The sequence below is a fragment of the Helianthus annuus genome, chromosome 15 (assembly GCF_002127325.2).
Source record: "Helianthus annuus cultivar XRQ/B chromosome 15, HanXRQr2.0-SUNRISE, whole genome shotgun sequence".
Lineage (NCBI taxonomy): Eukaryota > Viridiplantae > Streptophyta > Magnoliopsida > Asterales > Asteraceae > Helianthus > Helianthus annuus.
In genome coordinates this window covers 57,558,860-57,581,550 of record NC_035447.2, presented here as the reverse complement: position 1 = coordinate 57,581,550, position 22,691 = coordinate 57,558,860, and the positions used below count along the sequence as shown (strand labels likewise).

The 22,691-nt window shown below is 37.2% G+C and overlaps 2 protein-coding genes across 2 annotated transcripts; one reads left to right on the top strand and one right to left on the bottom strand.

Annotated features, from left to right (window-relative positions):
• Positions 1-986: 986 nt before the first annotated feature.
• On the top strand, positions 987-3,347 carry LOC118479342 (E3 ubiquitin-protein ligase KEG-like). The gene is made up of 3 exons (XM_035984606.1): positions 987-1,100; positions 1,230-1,563; positions 1,654-3,347. The coding sequence occupies exon 3, from the start codon at positions 2,332-2,334 to the stop codon at positions 3,094-3,096; it is 765 nt and encodes a 254-aa protein (XP_035840499.1). The 5' UTR covers positions 987-1,100; positions 1,230-1,563; positions 1,654-2,331; the 3' UTR covers positions 3,097-3,347.
• A 6,287-nt stretch (positions 3,348-9,634) lies between these two features.
• Positions 9,635-20,830, bottom strand: LOC110911751 (stromal processing peptidase, chloroplastic). The gene is made up of 25 exons (XM_022156381.2): positions 20,562-20,830; positions 19,957-20,148; positions 19,350-19,600; positions 18,637-18,835; positions 18,467-18,514; positions 17,909-18,016; positions 17,629-17,817; positions 16,630-16,926; positions 16,440-16,541; positions 16,214-16,348; positions 15,894-16,118; positions 15,165-15,368; positions 14,901-15,071; positions 14,666-14,815; positions 14,396-14,533; positions 14,048-14,275; positions 13,320-13,472; positions 13,115-13,241; positions 12,878-13,007; positions 12,498-12,618; positions 12,325-12,405; positions 11,210-11,311; positions 10,926-11,076; positions 10,144-10,288; positions 9,635-10,048 (listed from the first exon to the last, which is right to left on the bottom strand). The coding sequence occupies exons 1-24, from the start codon at positions 20,742-20,744 to the stop codon at positions 10,197-10,199; spliced, it is 3,777 nt and encodes a 1,258-aa protein (XP_022012073.1). The 5' UTR covers positions 20,745-20,830; the 3' UTR covers positions 9,635-10,048; positions 10,144-10,196.
• Positions 20,831-22,691: the final 1,861 nt, after the last annotated feature.

The following is a 22,691-nucleotide window of genomic DNA, read 5'->3' as shown; positions in this document are numbered from 1 at the left end:
TCTTTTTGCACTAAAAGATTTGGGGCAATTACACTATTTTCTCGGGGTAGAAGTTGTTCATAAGAACTCAGATTTAATTTTATCCCAACGGAAGTATATTGGTGATATCCTACATCGGGCAGGTCTAGCTGATTGCAAACCTATTTCCACTCCCATGAGCCCTTCCACTGTTTTACTTCCTGATGACAGTCTACCTTTGGATGATCCGTCTCGATACAGGCAAACTGTTGGAGCACTCCAGTATGCTACCCTTTCTCGTCCTGATATTGCTTTTGCAGTAAATTGGGTTTGCCAATTCATGCACGCCCCTACTGAAAATCACCGGGCTGTCGTTCCGTCATGATACAGGTTATCAACTCCAAGCTTTTGCCGACTCTCACTGGACTCATGATTTGCAGGCCTTCTCCGATTCTGACTGGGTTGGTTGTCCAGTTGACCGTCGCTCCACAGGGGGATTTGCCATCTACTTAGGCTCAAACCTCATCTCTTGGTCTGCTCGCAAACAGCGAACCGTCTCTCGCTCTTCAACAGAATCAGAATATAAGGCTATTGCAGACACAGTTGCAGAATTACTTTGGCTGAAGTCTCTCCTTCGTGAGCTCGGGTTGAACAGTGAAGCACCAACACTTTGGTGTGACAATCTTGGTGCAACATATCTTACAGCCAACCCTGTGTTTCATGCTCGTACTAAACATGTCGAGGTTGATTATCATTTTGTTCGTGAACAGGTCACACAGGGTCATCTCAAAGTCAACTTCATTTCAACAGAGGACCAAATTGCTGATATCTTTACAAAGCCCTTGGCGTCACAAAAGTTTGAGTTTCTCAGATCCAAGTTGCAGATTGCTAACCGCCCTGAACTTGCGGGGGAATATTAGAATATATCGATAGAATAATTGTTTAATATGTTTAATATTTTTCCTTCCTTTTTTATCTCCTATATTATCTAGGTTACCTTGGCCTATATATTGTATTGCTTTCTCTTCTTTTTATCATTCAATAAAATCAATCATCTTATTCACGTTGATTTCTTGCAAATGAAGTTATGAAAGTCATACCGGTCAACACGTGCAACTCAAACCAGATGTCAGAGAGCCAAGGTATGATTAAATTCTTACTTAGTGGTGATTTTGACCCATTTACTTGTGGATGGGTCAATAATAAGTTGACCGAATCAAGCAGGTTGAAAGCGTTCCAAAATCTTAATATTAATGCAATCACAATAACAGGTTTGGTTGGCGGGGTCAGTCACGAGAGAGTATCAGAACCGTACTCTGTTTTGATGATGATGGGATTTTGCGGGTCGGGTTTCCTGGAGCATCCAGAGGATGGAAGGCGGATCCTGCAGAAATGGAACGTGTTGAAGAATTCAAAGTTGGCGACTGGGTTCGGGTCCGGCCCACTCTTACTACAGCTGTACATGGATTAGGATCAGTTACACCAGGAAGCATTGATATTGTTTATTGTATTAGACCCGATAACGGTTTATTATTGGAACTCAGCTATCTTCCAAATCCATGGCATTGTGAACCAGAGGAAGTTGAACACGTTGAGCCGTTTAGGGTAAAGAAAACATATGCTCATTGCTATTGCTATATTACGTTTCGTTTCTATTGAATCTTGATTTTAAACATATATTAATAATGTCTACAGATTGGTGATCGGGTTTGTGTGAAGCGGTCGGTCGCAGAGCCCAGGTATGCTTGGGGTGGTGAGACACATCACAGTGTTGGAAGAATTATTGAAATAGAAAGTGACGGTCTTTTAATAATTGAAATTCCAAATCGGCCCGTACCATGGCAAGCCGATCCTTCTGACATTGAAAAGGTGGAAGACTTTAAGGTATGTTACAGATCTTGTATTAAGTCCGATACTGAGCATTAGAGGTGGAAAGTATCTCCTGGAGATGCGGAAGTGCTTTCCGGGTTCGAAGTAGGCGATTGGGCTCGTTCAAAACCGAGTGTCGGCACTAGACCTAGTTACGATTGGTTAAGTATCGGAAAAGAAAGTTTAGCAGTTGTCCATAGTGTTCAAGATTCAGGTTATTTAGAATTAGCTTGTTGTTTCCGTAAAGGTAAGTTGAAGACTCACCACACAGATATCGAGAAAGTTTCACGCCTTAAAATCGGTCAGCACGTGAGATTCCGGGCAGGTCTACAAGAGCCCAGATGGGGTTGGAGAGGTGCACAACGTGATTCCCAAGGTGTAATAATCAGTGTGGACTCTGATGGTGAATTACGGGTCACGTTTTTTGGAGTATCAGGCTTATGGAGAGGGGACCCTTCGGATTTTGAGATAGAACCGACATTTGAAGTGGGAGAATGGGTCCGGATGACAGATAATTCAAGTGTTTGGAAATCTATCGGGCCCGGTAGCATTGGAGTTGTACAAGGTATAGTGTATGAAGAAGATATATGGGCCGGAAATATTTCTGTTTGTTTCTGTGGAGAACAAGAGCGATGGGTCGGGCCAAGCGCCCATCTTGAAAAGGTCAACAAGCTAACAAATGGTCAACGTGTGCGTGTCAAGGCTTCAGTGACTCACCCTAGATTTGGGTGGTCAGGACACATTCATTCAAGTATCGGTGTAATTTCCGCCATTGATGCTGACGGGAAGCTTAGAATATTCACACCATCGGGTTCAAAATCATGGATGCTTGACCCGTTTGAAGTTGAAGTCGTGGAACAAGAAGAACTTCGTATTGGAGATTGGGTCCGGGTCAAACCATCCGTTTCAAACCCGACCCACCATTGGGGAGACGTGACGAATTCAAGCATGGGGGTAGTGCACCGTATTGTAGATGATGGTCTTTGGGTAGCTTTTTGTTTCTTGGAAAGATTATGGCTTTGCAAGAACTGGGAAATGGAACGGGTCAGACCATTTGTAGTAGGCGATAAAGTGAAAATAAAAACGGGTTTGGTAAGCCCGAGATGGGGTTGGGGCATGGAAACACACACGAGCAAAGGTCAAGTAGTCGGGGTGGATGCAAACGGGAAATTGAGGATCAAGTTTCAATGGAGGGAAGGAAAGCCGTGGATTGGTGATCCTGCTGATATTGTTCATGACGAAACAGAAAACCCGAAGCCCGAATCATGAAAAGCAAGCATCTGGGCCGGATTTTGTAGGCGTCGGGTGTTTGGATACAGCTAATGTGGATAGAAAGCATGAATAGTGAAAAGATTGCAGGCAGATAACAAAGCTATTTATGTAAATAGTCTATACATTATTTGGTGTATAGTTTTGTATTATACAGTGGAATAACACCATCTGATTATCTGTGGTGTTGTGTTGATGGACTTTTAGTTGTGATCTCATTTTTCTGTAAATTATAACTCGTGTCTTGTTCATATTTATTGCTATTTTAGTTGTGATCTTTAGTTTTTCTGTTTCTTCTAACAGATGCTTATATAATCACAAAGCGGGCTACATGTCTATTTAGATTTTAGCCACAAGGAGCATTTAATAAAAAACTAAATATATTTAAAGAACTGGGTAGAATTCTAAAATATAGATAAGTTAGATTTTAATAATCTAAACTATTAGTCTTGTCAAACAATAATTCATTCTTACATTTTAAATCTCACTTATATAATGATCAAAGATTTCTACTCACAACGTAAGACCACGGGTATGGTGGGGTTTGGGTTGGGGCATTTGTTGCCACGTGGAATGGGAGCCCCCCACCCCCTGGTTACGTGTCTGCGGGTATGGCGGGGCGTGGGTTGGGCTTGGGTTGGGTGCACCGATGGCAGAATATTAAAACCTATATAAAGAATCAACTTATACATGCATCATAAGTTGTAACTTGTGCATAGGGAGTGTTTCAAAAAAAAATCTTGATTTTTCACTTCTAACCCAAACATTTCATATTTTACATTTTAACCACTTTTCATTTTTTTACTTTTAACCCAAAGTTTTCCATCTTTTATACTTTAACACAACACTTTATAATCTACAACTTTTGTACCCCATACTTTTTATCGTTCGCAAGTTTTTCATTTTACATTTCGTTCTAAATTTTGCAAGTTAACATGTCGTAGCGTGCATGCCAGGTTCAACGTTTTTGCTCTATTTTTTCATATTTGACAGACCCGTCGCAACGCGTCCATTTTTCCCCTTTTAAAAAGTTCGCCGCAACGGGCAGGTCGTAGATCGACTAAGTTATCATTTTCTATGTTTTACGTTTCTGGTTAATTTCTTCGTATTAAGACACTGTAACGGGTGTGTGTGGTTCAACGATTTTAGTCTGCTTTTCGTTCAGTGTAATTTTTACCATTTTATCTATTTTATTTTTACGATGTTGAGAGTCGATGTGGTTGTGGCATTGGTGCTACTTGGCACGGTTTTACGAACGTTTTTAACCTATTAAAATTTTTACTAATTTTTTTGTTTCGGATTACCCCTATACTTCCTTTACTTAAAAACTAATTTTTACGTGCATATTTTATGTACGGGTATGTGTAAATATGATTTCTTTTACATTCCGACGTAAACTTTTTTTTATAGATGAGTCAGGTCAAATATAATACGTTTTCGTTTAAAGAAACCATTTTTACGTGCATATTTCTATGTACGTTTTCGTATAAATTCAAGTTGTTCTACGTTTCGACGTAAACTGTTTTGAGAAACAATTCAGGTCAAATATAATATGTTTTCGTGTTTATTTTATGTACGTTTCGTAAAGTTTGTTTCGAACCGAGTGGAGTCAAATTATGGTTTCTTTTTCTCCCCTTTTTTCGAAAGCTCTAATTAATCCCTTTCAATTACATATGCATATTTTCCTTCATACCCGTTACATTTTCTATGTATAAGTTGGGTCACATATAATATGTTATGATTGTTCGATATGAATTCTATTTACTTTACGTTTAATCCAATCACAATGATTATACATGTTACACTGAGTTCAACTGAATACGTAGAAATGTGTGTTTTCATATGGTTAATGCATCATATAACGTTTGGACTAATCCATTCAATGTTTACGATGTACCCGCGCCGCAACGCGGGCGGGTCTTAACCCTAGTTAAAAAAAAAATTACAAAAAATTTATAAAAAATCACACAACATTTATAAAAAAAACCTACAACTTCATTAAAATTTAAAATTACATAATTTCTAAAAATTACAAAATAACAAACCTAGAGCGTTAAATAAATTTCAAAAAGGTCGATCTTGTCGAACGTCTTTCGCTCCTTGCCTCGAAACTCTATGTTCGTCACCGCCACCCGGTCCTCGCGGCTCAACTCGCCGCTCGGAACGGCTTCGTAGTAAGCCTTGAAACGCTCGAGCTTGGGCCGTAGCTCGCGCCATTTATGTTGGGATGGGGGGACCAGTGGTGGGTAGCCGGTGGGGTTGGGTTCGTGGGATGGGGGGACCAGTGGGTTGGGGGGTTACAATATATAGGGGTTGTTGGGTGACCGGGTGGCGGTTTGCTTTTCCCCCAACCGTTTGAATTTTAAATTCAAAATTTGAAACCCCGCTATGACGTGGCGGGTGAGCGAATGGGAGGCAGCCACCTAGCATGGCCATACCGCCCCACGCCCGGCTTCAAAGCCAAGCCCCAACCCAAGCCCACCCGAGGTGATGACTTAGGCGTTTTTCCTCAACCCAAGCCCTATACCCCATGACCTAAGTGAGAATTTAAGATGTCATTGGTTATATCGACACAAAAATCATACCTTAGATTATTAAATTCAATTTACCTAAATACATTGATAAATTTAAAGTCACTAGAGGTTTACATGAAAAATATTATCAACTACTACAATCACAAGTGTCGGCGCTGATATGGTAATAATTCTGGCCCTTTATTGGGCTAAATGGGCGGCAAAAGAATAGTGCCAGGCAACAATCACAAGTGTCGGCGCCGATACGGGAATAGTTCTGGCCCTTTATTGGGCTAAATGAGCGGTAAAAGAATAGTGTCAGGCAGCTGCCTGACACTCTCCTATTGGCTCAACAAAATTACGATTTTACCCCCGTTTTAAAATTATGATTTCGCCATCAGTGTAAAATTATTTTTTCCCCACTTAAAAATAAAATTACGCTTTTGCTCCCAACTAAAAATTTCAATTCTGCCCTACGTTCAAAATTAGGACCTCGCCCCGTTTAAATTTACAGTTTTGCCATTAATTTTTCCCCCTTATAATTACGACTATGTCATCAGTTCAAAGTTATGTTTCTACCCCGACTTAAAAATAAATTTACGCTTTTGCTCCCACCAAAAAATTTCACTTTTGCCCTCGGTTCAAAAATACGATTTTGCCCCGTTTAAATTTACAGTTTTCCCATTTGTTTTTTTTTTCTCTCATAGCCACGTTACGATTTTGCCCTCAAATTAAATTTACATGGTTAGATTACAATTTTTCCTCCGGTGTCAAATTACAGTCATGCCGGCAGCTGCCTTACACTCCTCCATTGGTCCATTTAATTTACGATTTTATCCCTGAAAAAAATTATGATTTCGCCCTCAGTTCAAAATTACGTTTTCCCATCGTTTTAGTTTTTTTCGCAAAAGTAGAAAACTTTTTTTTTAATTGGTTGACTCGATTTAATTTATTTTCCGTGTCAAGGAGCTGCCTAACGCTCGTTCATTAGTCCTGAAAAATTGCAGTTTTGCACTGAGCCGAACAAACAATTTTATCATCGTTTTAGTTTATTTACTGACAAAAGTATAGTAGTGTCTTTTTAATTGATTGAGAATTATTCGGCCATCGTCCCGCAACGCGGGCGGAGCATCACCTAGTGTATATACAAAATACATGTGAATATGAACAGTACATGTCTTTGATTGGTTGAGGGGGACAGTGAACCAATCAGTGGATGCCACATGGCATGCACTAACTTCTTTTTATCGTGTTTATTTTTATCATATATATTATATACATGTACCAAACGGTTATTAAACCAAAGAGGTAAGTGGTCTTGTGGAAAAAAGTGGAGTGTGAGTAGAAGGCTACGGTCTACGGATCAATCAATCTGGTGGTCACTCTTCCCCTATTTGTGAATTGTGAGTATTGTGTATTTAAACATCCGTTTTCTTCTTTACGTTTTTTTTAATATAAAACTTAATTCTCTTTTTTTCGGTTTTAACTGACCAAGTGTTCGTCCGCCACAACATGCGAGTTTGCTACCACTAATTGGAAGACAAAATAGAGAAAGTATCAAGTACAAATTTACCACAAGAGTTAAATGTCTGGTTGGTCCCTATGATTTGCAGATATTATAGACTTTGTCCCAATACTTCAATAATTACAGAGTTGGTCCCAATTGTTGTAACTAATGCACTCGTGTGATCCTTATCAGTAACCTATGTTATATTTCTTAGTTAAGTTTATGTGAAATGACTAGATTACCCTTAAACTATTAAAAAAATAAAGAGTAAACTGCCATTTTGGTCTCTGTGGTTTGGTCAGTTTTGTCATTTTAGTCTAAATCTCAAACTTTTTAAATCTGGGTCCCTGTGGTTTGCATTTTGTTGCCATTTAGTCCAAAATTTAAAAACCCTATTTTTTTACTGTTGCAACCTTCTATTTTGTCTTTTAGTGCAGGGGCATTTTGATCATTTTGCTTTTTATTTAACATTTTCTTAATTCAAAAATTAATATATATATATATATATATACACACACACATACATCAGATCAACCGCCACCACTTTCTCTCCATTTGCACTCTCTCTCTCTCTCTCTCTCTAAACACGCATCTGTCTCTTTCTTCTCTCTCTCCTCTCTCTCTCTATCACACACACCTGTAACTCCACCATTATTATCACCATCATCTCCATTTTTATGTTTATGTTCACAGTTTATGATCTTTTTATGTCTTTAAGCTTTTTTCCCAAATAAATGAACTGGAAAGAGGTCTAGTCATGGAGGCATATAGTTAACTCTAGGCGGTGATAAAGTGAGGGTTAAATTTTTACATTTGTTTTTTCCTCAAAAAAAGTTGAAAAATCAAGAAACTAAACCCCATCAAACCTGATTAAATGGTTTGTGCGAACAAGAAAATTTAGGAACTGATCTTTACCGGTGGTTCATTGGAAATGCAAACCCACAAAGTGCCATGGTGGAAATGTTGGATTTGAAAATTTGGGAATGTGGGTGGTGATCAGAGGTGGGGTTGTTGTGGATTTGAGCGGTGGTTTACAGTGGTGGTGAATTTGGTGAAAGTTGTAGGGGAGAAGATGAAGAAGATGAATTAGGGATTAGGGTTTGGTTGTTTTGGATCTGAATACGGTTCCTGATGAGGGGGAGTAGGTGGTTATACGGCGGCGCGTGATGTTTGTTTTGGATCTGAATACGGATCTGAATTGTTCTAACAGGTCTGTAGATACAGTGAGAGAGAAGAGAGAGAGGTCAGGTCGCCGGAGCCGAAGGAGCTCAGGTCGCCGGAGCCGAAGGAGCTCAGGTCGTCGGAGCCGGAGGAGAGACAGGTGAGGGTGAGTTTTTGTCGTCAAGAATCACAACGGTAACAACAATCCTCTGTTTTTTTAGCAATTCATCATCTAGGTATTTGTTTTTAATCATAAAGTTTGTATCTTTAGAGTTAAAGAATGAAGAATCCAACAATGGTGTTTGTAATGGTTGTGTGTAGATGCTTGATGAGGTAATTGTTGCACCGAATCAAGAAGACAAGGGTGAAAATGTTGAAAAGAATGTGTGAACGAGGTCGTTGTGTGTAGATGCTGCGGTGCGGATGGTGGTCGTGCAGTGGGGGTTGAAGTAGATGATGGTGTACCAGAGGTGGGTGAGTGAAGAAGATGATGGTCTGCATCTTTTGTTTAATTTAATTTAGTTAATATGTTATACTAAAATTAAATGACCAAAATACCCCTGAATAAAAAGACAAAATAGGCATTTTGCAACAGTAAAAAAAGAGGGTTTTTGAGTTTTGGACCAAAATGGCAAAAAAAACGAAACCACAGGGACCCAGATTTAAAAAGTTTGAGATTTGGACTAAAATGACAAAACTGACCAAACCACAGGGACCAAAATGGTAGTTTACTCAAAAATAAATAAACAAAAAGAGATGGGCCACCTCCTAATCTTCTTCCTCCCCTCTCTCTCTCACACACACACACCACCACCACCACCATCACCTCCACCTTCAACCATCACCACCTCCATCTTGACAAAGCATCACCACACCACTACAAACCACCACATTCACAAATCATAACCACCACCGTCAACCCTACCATCACCACCTCTGAAGTTGTGAAGGGTGGTGGGTCTTGACCGGGTTGGGTGGTGGTGGTTTGGGGGTAGAAGAAGAAGAAGAAATGGGGTGGACCTTCAAGTAATGTTTTAATTAAACTATTTTTTATTTTTTTATTTTTTGTATTTTTTTATAATTAAGGGTATTTTAGTCATTTCACATAAACTTAGCTAAGAAACATAACATAGGTTACTGATAAGGAGTGCAAAAATTACAACTACCAGAATCAACTCTGTAATTATTAAAAGCATTGGGACCAAGTCTGCAAATTACAGACATTTAACTCTTACCACAATTTAGCAGGATATGTAAAGGAAGTTACTTCTTGAACACAATCGACGCTTACCACCAATTGCGCGTACTACAATCATTAGAGTTTTGATTTCTTTAACCTTCAAAAATAAACTCGTGATTCACCAAATGAACGTTAAGACAACATTTTGGGAATTCAATATGTAAACTTGTGAAGTTGGTGTACATCCTTCGATCAATTAGACTTTCGGATCCAGGTTGATGATAGTCGCTAAAGTACGCAAAAATTTGTAAGATCAACTAAATATCTACACATTATCAGGAATTCAAATACCTAAACAAAAAAAAAAAAAAAAAAAAAAACTCGAATGAATTGGCCGGGTGTGTTAACTTGTACATCGCTCATTTATGGCTCGACTAGAAGACAAATGCATTGCATACACAAGAGCCAGTGGTTTCCTGCAATTAGACTGTTTGGGATTTATTGTTCATGAATTCCCTTATACTTCTTCAATGTTTTACCTGGTGTTTTAGCTGCTGATAAAATAGGTCGTTTTAAACATCGCTGAGGTACCTGCATAACATATGTTTAATTAAAAAACATTAACATGTTGACATATATAGACTATTATTAGCCTATATTGTGAAAACCGAGCTCTAAAGAAATACCGTGAGGTTAGTCTTCATCTGGGCACTAGATAAATATCACGAATCTAGAATGATTAAGTTGTCGGCATGGTCACGGCGTGGGACCCACGACCCACAGGAAGAACACCATGCAGACCTCCAACGTATTCTTCCTCTTGTAAAGAGCCTGCATGACACAAGATTATAAATAAAGTCACGTGTTTGAAACATCATAGCTTTGTGAAAAAAAAAACAAGCAATAAATCTTTGGATGTCAAGCAGTTAGGGGTGTTAAATAGACTGTGTACTCGTGTTTGCAGGTCGAACCCGACACGGACCCAAATTTTGACACCAACACGACACAAACCTCAACATGATACAAATTCTTGCGAGTTTACACCAACACGACGTGTTTAACCCAAAATTTTATTTATCTTTTTTGCATACCGATGCTCTAAAACTACAAACTTACAACAAAAAAAATACAAATGTACATAAAATAATTGTTTAAACTATAAAAGCTGAATCTCGTTTTTTTTTTTTTTTTTTTTGTTAAAAAAGCTCTTTTCTCTTATATATCTGGCGTAAAATACCCAATCTATATAATGACCTAAAGCACATTTTTTAAATAAATTTAAGATCAAATGGGTTAACTTGTGAACCCGCCAAGCCAGCCCGAAATTGATCCTTTTAGCTAAACGTGTTCGTGGGTTCGACCCGAACCTGTTTAGACTAAGCTCAAACGTGTGAATTGTGTGCCATGTCACAAATTCACACCGCTAATTAAGCTGCACTATTTTCTGATATTATTTTTTGGCTTTCACCTGAAACTTCATCATCAGCCTTAGCACCAGCAATGCCGATGCAACAGTATAGCGATTGATCATCGATTTTCAACTGTTCATATGCCAGGTATACATCCTCAATAGTGGCAGCTTCATATAGCATTGTCATATCTTTGATGCATGAAATATCCTGAAAATAAATGCCAAAAACAGTAAGAAAACAAAAAACAGAATTATTTCACATGTTTCGACTCTAAAGGGGTAAAATGGTCTATTCACTTATTCAGCAACTTTATAAAATTGTCTATTTAGTCTAATATTACCTTCCTATGGACAGAAGCAGCCTGCAAATGGGATATCAACCCAAGCCAGTAAGCATTTGATTTGGTTTCCGTTTCGTGTTTCATCAGCAGGGTCCGTTTGGCCTGTCAACATACAAAATAATACCTAAATAATCAGATCAATAATTTATTTTTAATATATAACTAGAATTGCGACTCGTCGCAATGCGGCAGGGATTCTTTAGTTATAACTAAGTCGATCTAGGACCCGCACGTTATGTTAAACCTGTCAAACGGGAAAAAATAGACGATGTAAAAACGTTCACCCACACACGCACGTTGCGTCGTGTTAACTCGCAAAATTTAGAACGAAACATAAAAACGTTAAACCAAAGACGCACGTTGCGATGTGTTAAGTCACAAAATTTAGGACCAAACATAAAGCGAAAAATTTGTGGAAAATGAAAACTATAAATGACCAAAGTTGAAAGTAAAAAAAGTTGTGAGGATAGATTGCAAAAGCTAAAAAGTTTTGGGTTAAAAGTAAAAAAACAAATAATTTTGGGTTAAAAGTAATTTATGAAATACTTTTGGGTGAAATGTAAAAAAAATCAAATTTTTTTTTTGGAAAACCCCCAAAGCCAAGGTTACAACAACCATATGCATAACCATTTTTTCTTTGAGAAACCCCCAAAGCACACCCGCGTTGCGGCGGGACGTAAAACGGTATCAAATAGTACTAATGCCACACAACCGTCGTCGACCACCAACACTGACTCGACATAGGATCTGCGTGTTGCGACGAAGCTGTCAAACATGGAAGGTAAAAACGTTGAACCACACATGCACGTTGCGCCGTGTTAACTTGCATAATTTGAAACAAAACATAAAAAAGTTGAACCACAGTCGTACAATGCGTCATATTAACTCGAAAAATTTAGAAATATACGTAAAATTAAAATTTGCGAAAGATGAAAAGTATAAGTGACAAAAGTTGTGAAGTTAAATTGCAAATAATGAAAACTTTGGATTAAAAGAAAAAAATCAAGTTTTTTTTTTTTTTGAAAAAGTCCCAAAGCACAAGGTACAAGTTGTATTGCATATTTTTGTTGCTTATTTATAGTAATAAAATAAAATTAGTGTGTAAAATAACGAACCCGGTCGAGTTCATGGTCGGCTATCTTTTTACTATGCAAGCCTCTTAAGACGTTCTTGCAAGCATCAACAGCCCTATGTATCTGGATTAGAATCCAACTGGTTAGAAAACAATAATAATAATGATAATGGTCTTCAATATGAGATATTACTTTTAAAAACCGAATTAACGCACCTTGCTCGGTGTAGATGTTACAGAAATAACATACCACCCAAGATTTAACCTGTCGAATAGGTTTAACTCACAAGATACATCGTATGTTAATCCTTGGGCGTCTCTGACTTCAGTGAAAAGCCTGTGAAATAATACATTAGTTTAACCTTTTCAACCGATGAGAAAACTGTTAGTTTGACATAGGACCTTTCTGTAACATGCAGACATTCGATTTATATTATGTGATCGAAAGATTAATACTCATTATTAGAGACAGGATTTCAAGGCCATTATGCTAAGTGTGTGTATACACACACACATATATGTGTGTGTATGAATGTGTGTGTGTGTGTGTTATATAAAAATTATTTCAAATATTATGTGCAAACATATAAAAGTACCTCGAATTAATTATCTCTGCCAACAATCCCGCTGCAATTGCAAAGAAAAGTGGGTGATTCCTAGATCTTTGCATGTGAAAGTTGATGTTATCGGACTTCACAAGCTGTCCTTCAGTTTCCGGTTGTACACCTGCCCAATAGAATTATATTATTATTACTATAATAATATATAGACACACACACTTGGTAGATAATATACAAATTCTACAAGCTAAATTATATATTAGGATTGTTTACCATTACTAACTGAAACTTTACTTATGGACTCAAGAAAGTCTGTTCCATCAACTGCATATCCCCAGCGGTTCGGTGCAGGGCCCGCAATGTAAGCACATGCTCTCTCATCAGTGTCCTTCAAGAACACCTGCAAATAGGAAACAAATCATGAGACAAGATTTAATTTATACGAAACATTAAATGTAATCACATTATATTCGCTCACTTGCTGAAAATGCAAATCATGAGGTGACGGTCTAAAGATGATTGGATCGTAACTCAGTGCCATGTCAGCACCTCTCGATGCTCTAACCGTGCCTAGGTAATCCATTACACAAGACTCGATATCCTCTTCTGAAAAATCCCCAACGATGCTCACCTATTAAATGGTTAACATTTTATATATATGAATAGTAGCATCAGTTTTTTATATTATTATATTTATTTTCTTAAGTTTCAATTTCATCCCTTATACATTAAATAATATACGCTTTTACCCCATTTAATTTTTTATTTAATTTGATTTTCCTTCGATAACTCGCATTCATTATCTTTTTTTATAAAGTTGAATATGCATTTGTGTTTAATAATTTTTTTTCTTGACGTTGATGTATGAACTTTGTTGAAAAAAGAGTTTATTCAAAATGGTAACGTGACGAACCGAAACCGATACTACTAACATCGGTACGGTACCGGTAACAGTAACGGTCCTTTTTATTGTTTTCTATCGGCATTGGTACCGGTATTGTTATTATCGGACCGGTACCGGTATTCATTTATATGGTTTTCGGTGTAAAACACATTCTTTTGTGCATATCATGACTTTAAACAGAGTGACGATACCATACTGACACCGTCACGAACCGAATTGATACCAATCGAACCGCCGCATCGTGTAGGGAAATCCCGCTAGTTTGGAATCAATACAAAAAAAAAATCATAAAAAATACATACCTCCATGTTATCACTGGCAAACTGATTCATCACTGCATCTTTTACCGTTTGCAAAGTCAAATTTTGTAATGAATATGGTGTGGGCTCCACAAACCGTTCGTCTTCATCCAACATAGCTATCATGAGTTTGTGAGCAGTTGATCGTTCCAAGCTTTTTGGAATAGAGCGATAATACGATAAATACAGTTGTCTCGCTCTATCAAATGCATCTTCTAGCCACACACTACGCTGTATAACGGCAACAAAAGTGAAACTTTACTTGACCATGGAATAAAAAAAAATAAATAACAATAAAATGTAAAATTGGCATTTGGCTGAGACATGAATAATATATTATTTAACATTTACCTCAAGTACCATATGAAGCAATTGGAAAGCAGCACGCATTCCATTGTCGCGTGTAGTAAAACGAAACTCCATACAAATAAATTCTTCTGTGGACTCCAGTGAACAATTAACTAAATTATTCACGCAGAAAAGCTCAACCTGAAAAAAGAATTAAGAACATTGAACATAAATACGTGTATGACTGACTGTATGTACACACGTAATGCATGTATATCTATAATAAATCAAATTATTAAGTACCAAAATGTTGGTAGATAAGTGATATATTACCTGTTCCCTTGTAAAGTTACCAACACGTCCCCCTTCACTCAATGTTCTAACACCCAAAACAACCGCTCCTTTTGTTTCCGGTGTTTCTGCCACCCGTCCACCGCCTACTATTAGCCGCATCACCCCGCCGCATTTTTCGGTTTTGGATATCTTACGATATAAAAAACAAATTACTCATGTCACGTAGACAAAATAAATGTACAAATTAAAAAACATAACGAAAAACAATATATACCTTGTAGTTAATAGAAATTCCATTTGAGAGACGACATTGGGTGATGCCGGTTTCGTTGTCATGAACTTTAGCAGCGTTTGAATCTAAACCGGTAGATATGAAAGACGGTTTAAGTTGTAACTTCAAATCATCCAGCTCTGTTGAGGTTATCAATTCCTTTGGTACCTCAAACTGCGTATAAAAGATGATAAAAAGTTCGGTAAAAATCTAGAGTTATAATCGTCCCAAAGGGAATCTTTAAAAGAGAAGAATGTATATATATACCTCTGCCTCGGGCTCTATGGGTTCCTTTAAACCTTCTTCGATTGCAGCAGTTATCTCACTCGGGGATATCTTGAAATCGATTTCACCTACTCCATCAACGTGTACTTTTTTTGGAACACATACGACAATGGCTGCGGGTACAGGCGCCGATGGTTTTCCAAAATCCGATATGTACTCCAATACTTGTGCGCCAATGAAATTCACCTGCATACAATAAATGTTAAAAATAATACCGATAAAGTTTCTAGATTTATTTGATACAGGTAACGATATGATAGTTCGTATAATCTTGTTTAATGGATGCATGAGGTAAGTGCATTAATAAAATTTATAGTAAAATGCGATTTTCGTCCTTGAGGTTTGGCCAGTTTTGCGACTTCCGTCCAAAGGTTTGTTTTCCCGCATCTGGATCCAAAAGGTTTGAAATCTTGCCATTTTCATCCAGCTCGTTAACTCCGTCTATTTTTCTCCATTAAGTCAGAGGTATTTCCGTCTTTTTTGTTAACTTAAAGGGCAATTGGGTCAACTAACAAAAAGGACGGAAATACCCCTGACTTAATGGAGAAAAATGGATGAAGTTAACGAGCCAGATGAAAATGGCAAGATTTCAAATCTTTTGGATCCAGATGTGGAAAAAACAAACCTTTGGATGAAAGTCACAAAACTGGCCAAACCTCAGGGACGAAAATGGCATTTCACTCTAAAATTTATTTATAAAATGAGCTTTACTTCTTCGAGGGTGATTGTTCCAGCAACATTGATCAAGCTTTCATAACTCTGTTTATGATCCATAACCATATGCCCAAGAGCATCACTCTCCATAACGAAATCCAAATTATCGACTGACGAAATATTATCACACATAGCAGCCATCTGTTCACTATCTTTAAGTAATGCATCAAGATAACGAGCCAATTCTCCTTTTGTAACACCAAATTCCTTAAGCCTGCGAACCTGAACCCAATCCAAGTCGTAACATAAGAACCACGTCATATGAAGAAGAAAAAAAACGTGGGCCCGGCCCGCTGCCATAATTGCACGTATGTTACCTCTTGTGTAGCCACTTTAATTGCACCTTGCCAGCTCTGAGGTTCGGCAGTTACAGTAAGAGTAGTGACTGTGCATCCCTCTCGTCCAGAATCACTGTGATCTAACTCAATGGATGTAAATGGAGGACTAGAACTCTGCAAATTTACATATAGTTAGCAAAATATTTGCCAATAAAAAAAAATAAAAAAAAAAAACAAAAACGCTTGAGATACGCATGTACACCACCTTATATCTCGAGTTAATGCGAAAATGCAAAGCCGAAAGGAATATTCTTTTCATAAGAACATTACGCAAATCACCATACGTCTGGACCTTGTTCACAGGAATCTACAAATAGATAATCATGTTTAAACACTTAGTTACGTGAATACGTGTGTATATAAACATGATTATAAGTTTCTACAATACTTCCCACCTTGCAGAACATGTTGATTGAAAAATTTTGAAGCAGTTCATGCTGAAATATTTGAGGCGACTTTAGATCCTCGTGTCTCCCGGGAAGGGACCAATTATGTTCAACAGGAGGGCGAACCGCATGTCTTTCTTTTTTAGGAAGTTTTGATTGGTTCGCAGGAAGAGATGTTTTGTCGCTTGATGAGTCAACAGATATCCCGCCTGTGAATTTAGGAACAAGGAAATTGGCCATTGCACCAAATGCACTAGTTTTAGGTGCTACGGGGGTCTCGGCCACGTGTTTCGGTCCAAAAACAGCCTGCACAAAAATTCTTTGAATTAATGCAACTAGTAAGCTTCTCCCACGCATCGTGGCGGCGTCGAAACGTAAAGTAACGTGAACTTATACTGTCTAATGAAAACGTATTATATTTGACCGACTCGTTTCCGAACAAAATTTACGTCAAAACGTAAACCAACTGAAAACGTACATTACAATAAGCACGAAAATGTTTTATATTTGACCCGACTTATTTCCTAAAAATTTACATCCAAACGTAAGAAAATAGTGTATTTTTAAGTGGATGGTACCGCGTTGCAGCGGCGTCGAAACGTAAAGTAATTCGAATTTATACCGTCGAATGATAATGTATTATATTTGGCCTGGCTCGTTTCCAAACAGCATTTACGCCAAAACGTAGACCAACTGAAAACGTACATAAATATATGCACGAAAACGTAGTATAATTGACCCACGAAAACGTACATATATAAAAATAAGCACTTAAAACTTAGATTTGAGGGGTCAAAATGACATCTTAGAAAGTTAAGGGAATGGTAGTGTAAAAACTAGAAGTTAAGCGGTTAAAGTTAAAAAAAAGACAAAAAGGAAAAAGAAAAAGTTACCGTAGCGCCGATGTGACGGACGCTACAGTAACCCAACCTGTGCTTTAATAATATATGTATAATTCTTTAAAATTTATGTCAAATACTATTCATAAGCTTTAATAAAGTAGCATACTTTGATGTGGTTGACTGTCTTTGCAATGTTATCTATATCTCCCACAATATACAAAGTTGCGTTTGCTGGGAAGTACCACCGTTCATGGAACTTTCTGATCTTTTCTGCATCCCACTTCTTAATTTGGTCTTCGAGACCTATCGGGAATCTTTTGCTCAACTTATTCTCAGAATGTAAATGTTGCAACAGCTGTAAGTAGAAAAGATTACAAAGACTAACAGCCGTAAAATGATATGTACCTTATAGGGAAAATAAATAACATTATTTATAATTAAAATACCTGGCAGTCAACACGGTACTCAATAGTGTTCATCATTTGTAGCTCTGATAGTATGGCACGCCTTTCTTTTTCAACCCGAGAAGTAACGAACTTTGGGTAAAAAGCAATCTACGAAATTAAAAAATATAAAAATAAAAAAAAATAGGCATTCTATATATTAAATTAACCAAGTGAAGAAAATTGCACTGTTAGGATACAAGAGACAAAAGGACTACGTAGTACGATAGATACGAAAATGGTGAAATATATAATATATATGAGTTAATTACTGTTTTCGTCCCTGTGGTTTGTCAAAAATCACTATTTCAGTCCATTAGTTTAAAAATTGTGATTTCAGTCCCTGTGGTTTCACTTTCGTAACCATTTCAGTCCCTATGGTTTCACTTTCGTAACCATTTCAATCCATTATTCTGTTAAGTACAGGGACTAAAATGGTTACAAAAGTAAAACCACGGGGACTGAAATCGCAATTTTTAAACTAATGGACTGAAATAGTGATTTTTGACAAACCACAGGGACGAAAACAGTAATTAACTCAATTTTTAAAATGGCTCTTACCTCATCCAAAGCATCCAAAACAGACGGAAGTAGATCCTCGTCGGAATCCTATTAAAAAGAAGCAAAACTGATAACGATAAAGCTCTGAAGTTCATTAACTACAATAATAACTAGCTATTAACATTTGAATATAGTAATTAGAGAGTATAAATGAATCTGTAGTTACAAACCTGCATAGAAGTTAGTGAATGGATATGAAAAACCGTATGATGAAAATCGGTGTAAGCATTTGAGCGTGCACCAGTTCTTAGAAGTTTTTCACGCTTCTTACTTCCGAGAAATGCAACATGCTCGATCATATGTGCAATACCTTGCTCATCATCTTCCTCGTCAATTGATCCCGCATGTATCTCCATGTGGGCTTCAAACCTTCACAAGAAAAAAAATGTCAAGAAATTTTATATACAAGAAACAGTTAAAATAACTATAGAGTAAAATGTTGTTTTTGTCCCTGAGGTTTGGCCAGTTTCGCAACTTACATCCAAAGGTTTGTCTTTCCGCATCTGGATCCAAAAGGTTTGAAATCTGGCCATTTTCATCCGGCTCGTTAACTCCCTCCATTTTTCTCCGCTAAGTCAGAGGTATTTCCATCTTTTTTGTTAACTTAAAGGGCAATTTGGTCTTTTTCACTTTATGTACAAGTATGTAAAATACCCTTACTAAATAAAAAAGACGAAAATACCATCGACTTAAACGGAAAAAAATGGATGGAGTTAACCAGCCGGATGAAATGGCAAGATTTCAAACTTTTTGGATCCAGATGCGGAAAAACAAATCTTTGGACGAAAGTCGGAAAAATGGCCAAACCTCACGGACAAAAATGACATTTTACTCGTAACTAAATAAGTACGCAAACGAAAATAACTAAAATAAAAAGTTAAACCTGTTTTGTGGAACTTTGTTGGGCAAGATGAGGTAACGGAGACCGTTTTCTAGTTGTCCCCTAACTAACTTCGGGTGGGATGGAAGTTGAGCACCTAAAAACCGTTCTAGTTCCCGCCATTCACTGCTTTCTGAGTTAACCGTAAAACTATCAGAAGATTGCTGCTCCAAAACACCCTCTGGCCAGGCTGTACTTGCTGCATGTGGCTCGTCGGGACCCACAGCTGCACAGGGAACCCTAACCCGCTTTCCCTAACAGTTGACAAGTACAAGTCAAATACTTACATTACTAGGTGCAATGGAAATTTACGGTTAATCTTATTAACATTATGCCATCAAAGTTTGATCTAAGGTTATTCGAAATAAATATACACACACACACTATATTCCTTATAAAGGCATTTCGAGAAAAATGGTCATAAAATCTCAAACCAAGGTGTTCATTATTATGCATAGTTGCATACAAACAATTCTATAGCATAATCAAAGGTTTGGTAAGAAGATAAGAAGTGATATAAAATAAAGAAAAAAATGCACGCATTGGATGGAAACGAATATACCAAAAGGTTTCATGAACCCATGTAAATGACCAAAATTAATGAACTTACAAAAACATTGTCTACTCCATGCTTTGACAGATGAAACACAGATTTGTCAGAAAATGCTCCTGGGCTTGATTTGCATATAGGAAACCGTTTTCTCCGCCCATGATGAAAGCAAGAAAATCGCGTACATTGATCTAGCAATGGCCTTTGACCCGACGATTTGTCCAAAGGAAAAACACATCTATCCCCAGCAATCTGTAATGTAGAACATAGGAGTATAGGATATAGTCAGATAAAGAAAGTAGACAAACCTCTCCAAACAATCAATTCCCAAAGAAAAAACAACTATTTAATTCAAATAAAAACAGAAATACATATAGACCCCCCCCCCCCGGCTCAACCTTCGTTGACATGTAGTGTATAATATCCAGAAATCATAAAATGTGAGTGACACAAGTAATCAAATTTTGACCCACCCATATTTGGTCAAAAAAGATTCTATATATATAAGCAAATGAACTGTGTGTGCTAGTGCTACAATCACCTAACTTGTAATCATGATCTTGTTCCAGTAGACAGACAATTTGAACAAAATAACAAGCACCAAACAAGATTCCAATAATTTGTTAATTTAGAAAAATACCCAGTTGAAAAGGATGAATACCCACCTTACTGGTGAAGTAACTGGGCGGAGCAACGGCGGTCCGGCGGGTGTGTGGATGAAAACGGCGAAAAGTAACAGTCTTGTTGACACCCGGTAAGAATCGAAGAGTTTTGGGTTTGTTAAAGGAAGATGAGGGCTTGTGGTTGAGGTTTAATGGGTGTGTGATGATTGATGAAGAAGCTTCCATTGATTTGTAGAATGAAGGGGAAATCCAGAGGGAGTCTGTGAATATCTTCACCGCCACCAAACAAAGTATGGAATGCAAAGTTTGATTTTTTGTGTGGTAATAAAGCCCAATATAATGTTTCTGGCCTTACTTTGATTTTAAATATAAAATTTCTTAGAGTTAATTACTATTTTCATGCCTATGGTTTGTCAATAATCACTATTTCAGTTCATTAGTTTAAAAATTATGATTTCAGTCCCTGTGATTTCACTTTCCTAACCATTTCAGTCCACCTCCGTTAACCCCATCCATTTATTCTATTAAGTACACGTGAATTGACCATAATGCTCTTATCAATAAAAAACAAAAAGATATCTAAATGAGTTAATTACTGTTTTCGTCCCTGTGGTTTGTCAAAAATCACTATTTCAGTCCATTAGTTTAAAAATTGCGATTTCAGTCCTTGTGGTTTCATTTTCGTAACCATTTCAGTCCACCTCCGTTAACCCTATCCATTTATTCTGTTAAGTACACGTGAATTGTATTCTAGGACCCACTTGTTAAAACACAACCCCACGCTACCCCACCCCACTCCATCCCTACTCTCATTTCCGACAAAAGTTTCCGGTCATCTTCTTCGGCATCACAACCTCACCCTCTTAATGTCCGGCGACCCAGTACCCCACCCCAATTCATATCTTCCTAACAGCATCAATTAACATAATAACTTTGAAAAATAATGCTTACCTGCACATTTTCTCATTCTAAAATTCAAAATTAAAATTTTGGAACCATATATGTAAAAATAGTGCCAGACTTCTACTTCTACTGAAGCCATGGTGGGTCGAACCCTACAATCCAATTTAAGTCCATATGTCATACAACAATAAAATCATATAAATCCAATAATAAAATCATATAAGTCCAGATTTAACACAAGGGTAATTTAGGTATTTCATTAAAAACATAACGGTAAAATAGACGGTGTTAGGAGACTGGACTGAAATGGTTACGAAAGTGAAACCACAGGGACCGAAATCGCAGTTTTGAAACTAGTGGACTGAAATAGTGATTTTTGACAAACCACAAGGACGAAAACAATAATTAACTCATTTAGATATCTTTTTGTTTTTTATTAATAATGGCATTATGGTCAATTCACATGTACTTAACATAATAAATGGATGGGGTTAACGGAGGTGGACTGAAATGGTTACGAAAGTGAAACCACAAGGACTGAAATCGCAATTTTTAAACTAATGGACTGAAATAGTGATTTTTGACAAACCATAGGGACGAAAACAGTAATTAACTCAATTTCTTATTTTAATATAGTAATGTTTAGGGTAATTACTTTTTGAGTCCTTGTGTTTTATTAATTTTAACCAGTTGAGTCCAAAAGCAAAATTTTTAACGACCTGAGTCCCTATAAGCATTTTCTTTAACCATTTGAGTCCTTTTGAGTCCAAATTTTAACATTTTGAGTCCAAAATTTTGGACTCAAATTGTTATAAAATGAACAAAATTGGACTCAAAACGTTATAAAATAAATGGCTAGGGACTCAGGGCGTTAAACTTTTGATTTTGGACTCAAGTGGTTAAAACCACTAAAACACAGGGACTCAAAAAGTAATTTACTCTATTGTTTATTTATAAGTAAACTAGAATTACGACCCGCCGCAATGCAGCGGGGATTCTTTAGTTATAACTAAGTCGACTTAGGACTCGCACGTTATGCTGAACCTGTCAAACGGGAAAAAATAGACGATGTAAAAACGTTCACCCACACACGCACGTTGCGTCGTGTTAACTCGGAAAAATTAGAACGAAACATAAAAACGTTAAACTAAAGACGCACGTTGCGATGTGTTAAGTCACAAAATTTAGAACGAAGCATAAAGCGTAAAATTTGCGGAAAATGAAAACAATAAAGGAACAAAGTTGAAAGTAAAAAAAGTTGTGAGGATA

Coding starts and splice junctions, on each gene's coding strand:
- LOC118479342 (XM_035984606.1), top strand. CDS start 2,332: ATGACAGATAATTCAAGTGTTTGGAAATCTATCGGGCCCGGTAGCATT.
- LOC110911751 (XM_022156381.2), bottom strand. CDS start 20,744: ATGGAAGCTTCTTCATCAATCATCACACACCCATTAAACCTCAACCAC. Junction 13,242..13,319: donor ATGATTTGCATTTTCAGCAA/GTGAGCGAATAT, acceptor TCCTATTTGCAG/GTGTTCTTGAAGGACACTGA. Junction 12,406..12,497: donor TAACATCTACACCGAGCAAG/GTGCGTTAATTC, acceptor ATTCTAATCCAG/ATACATAGGGCTGTTGATGC.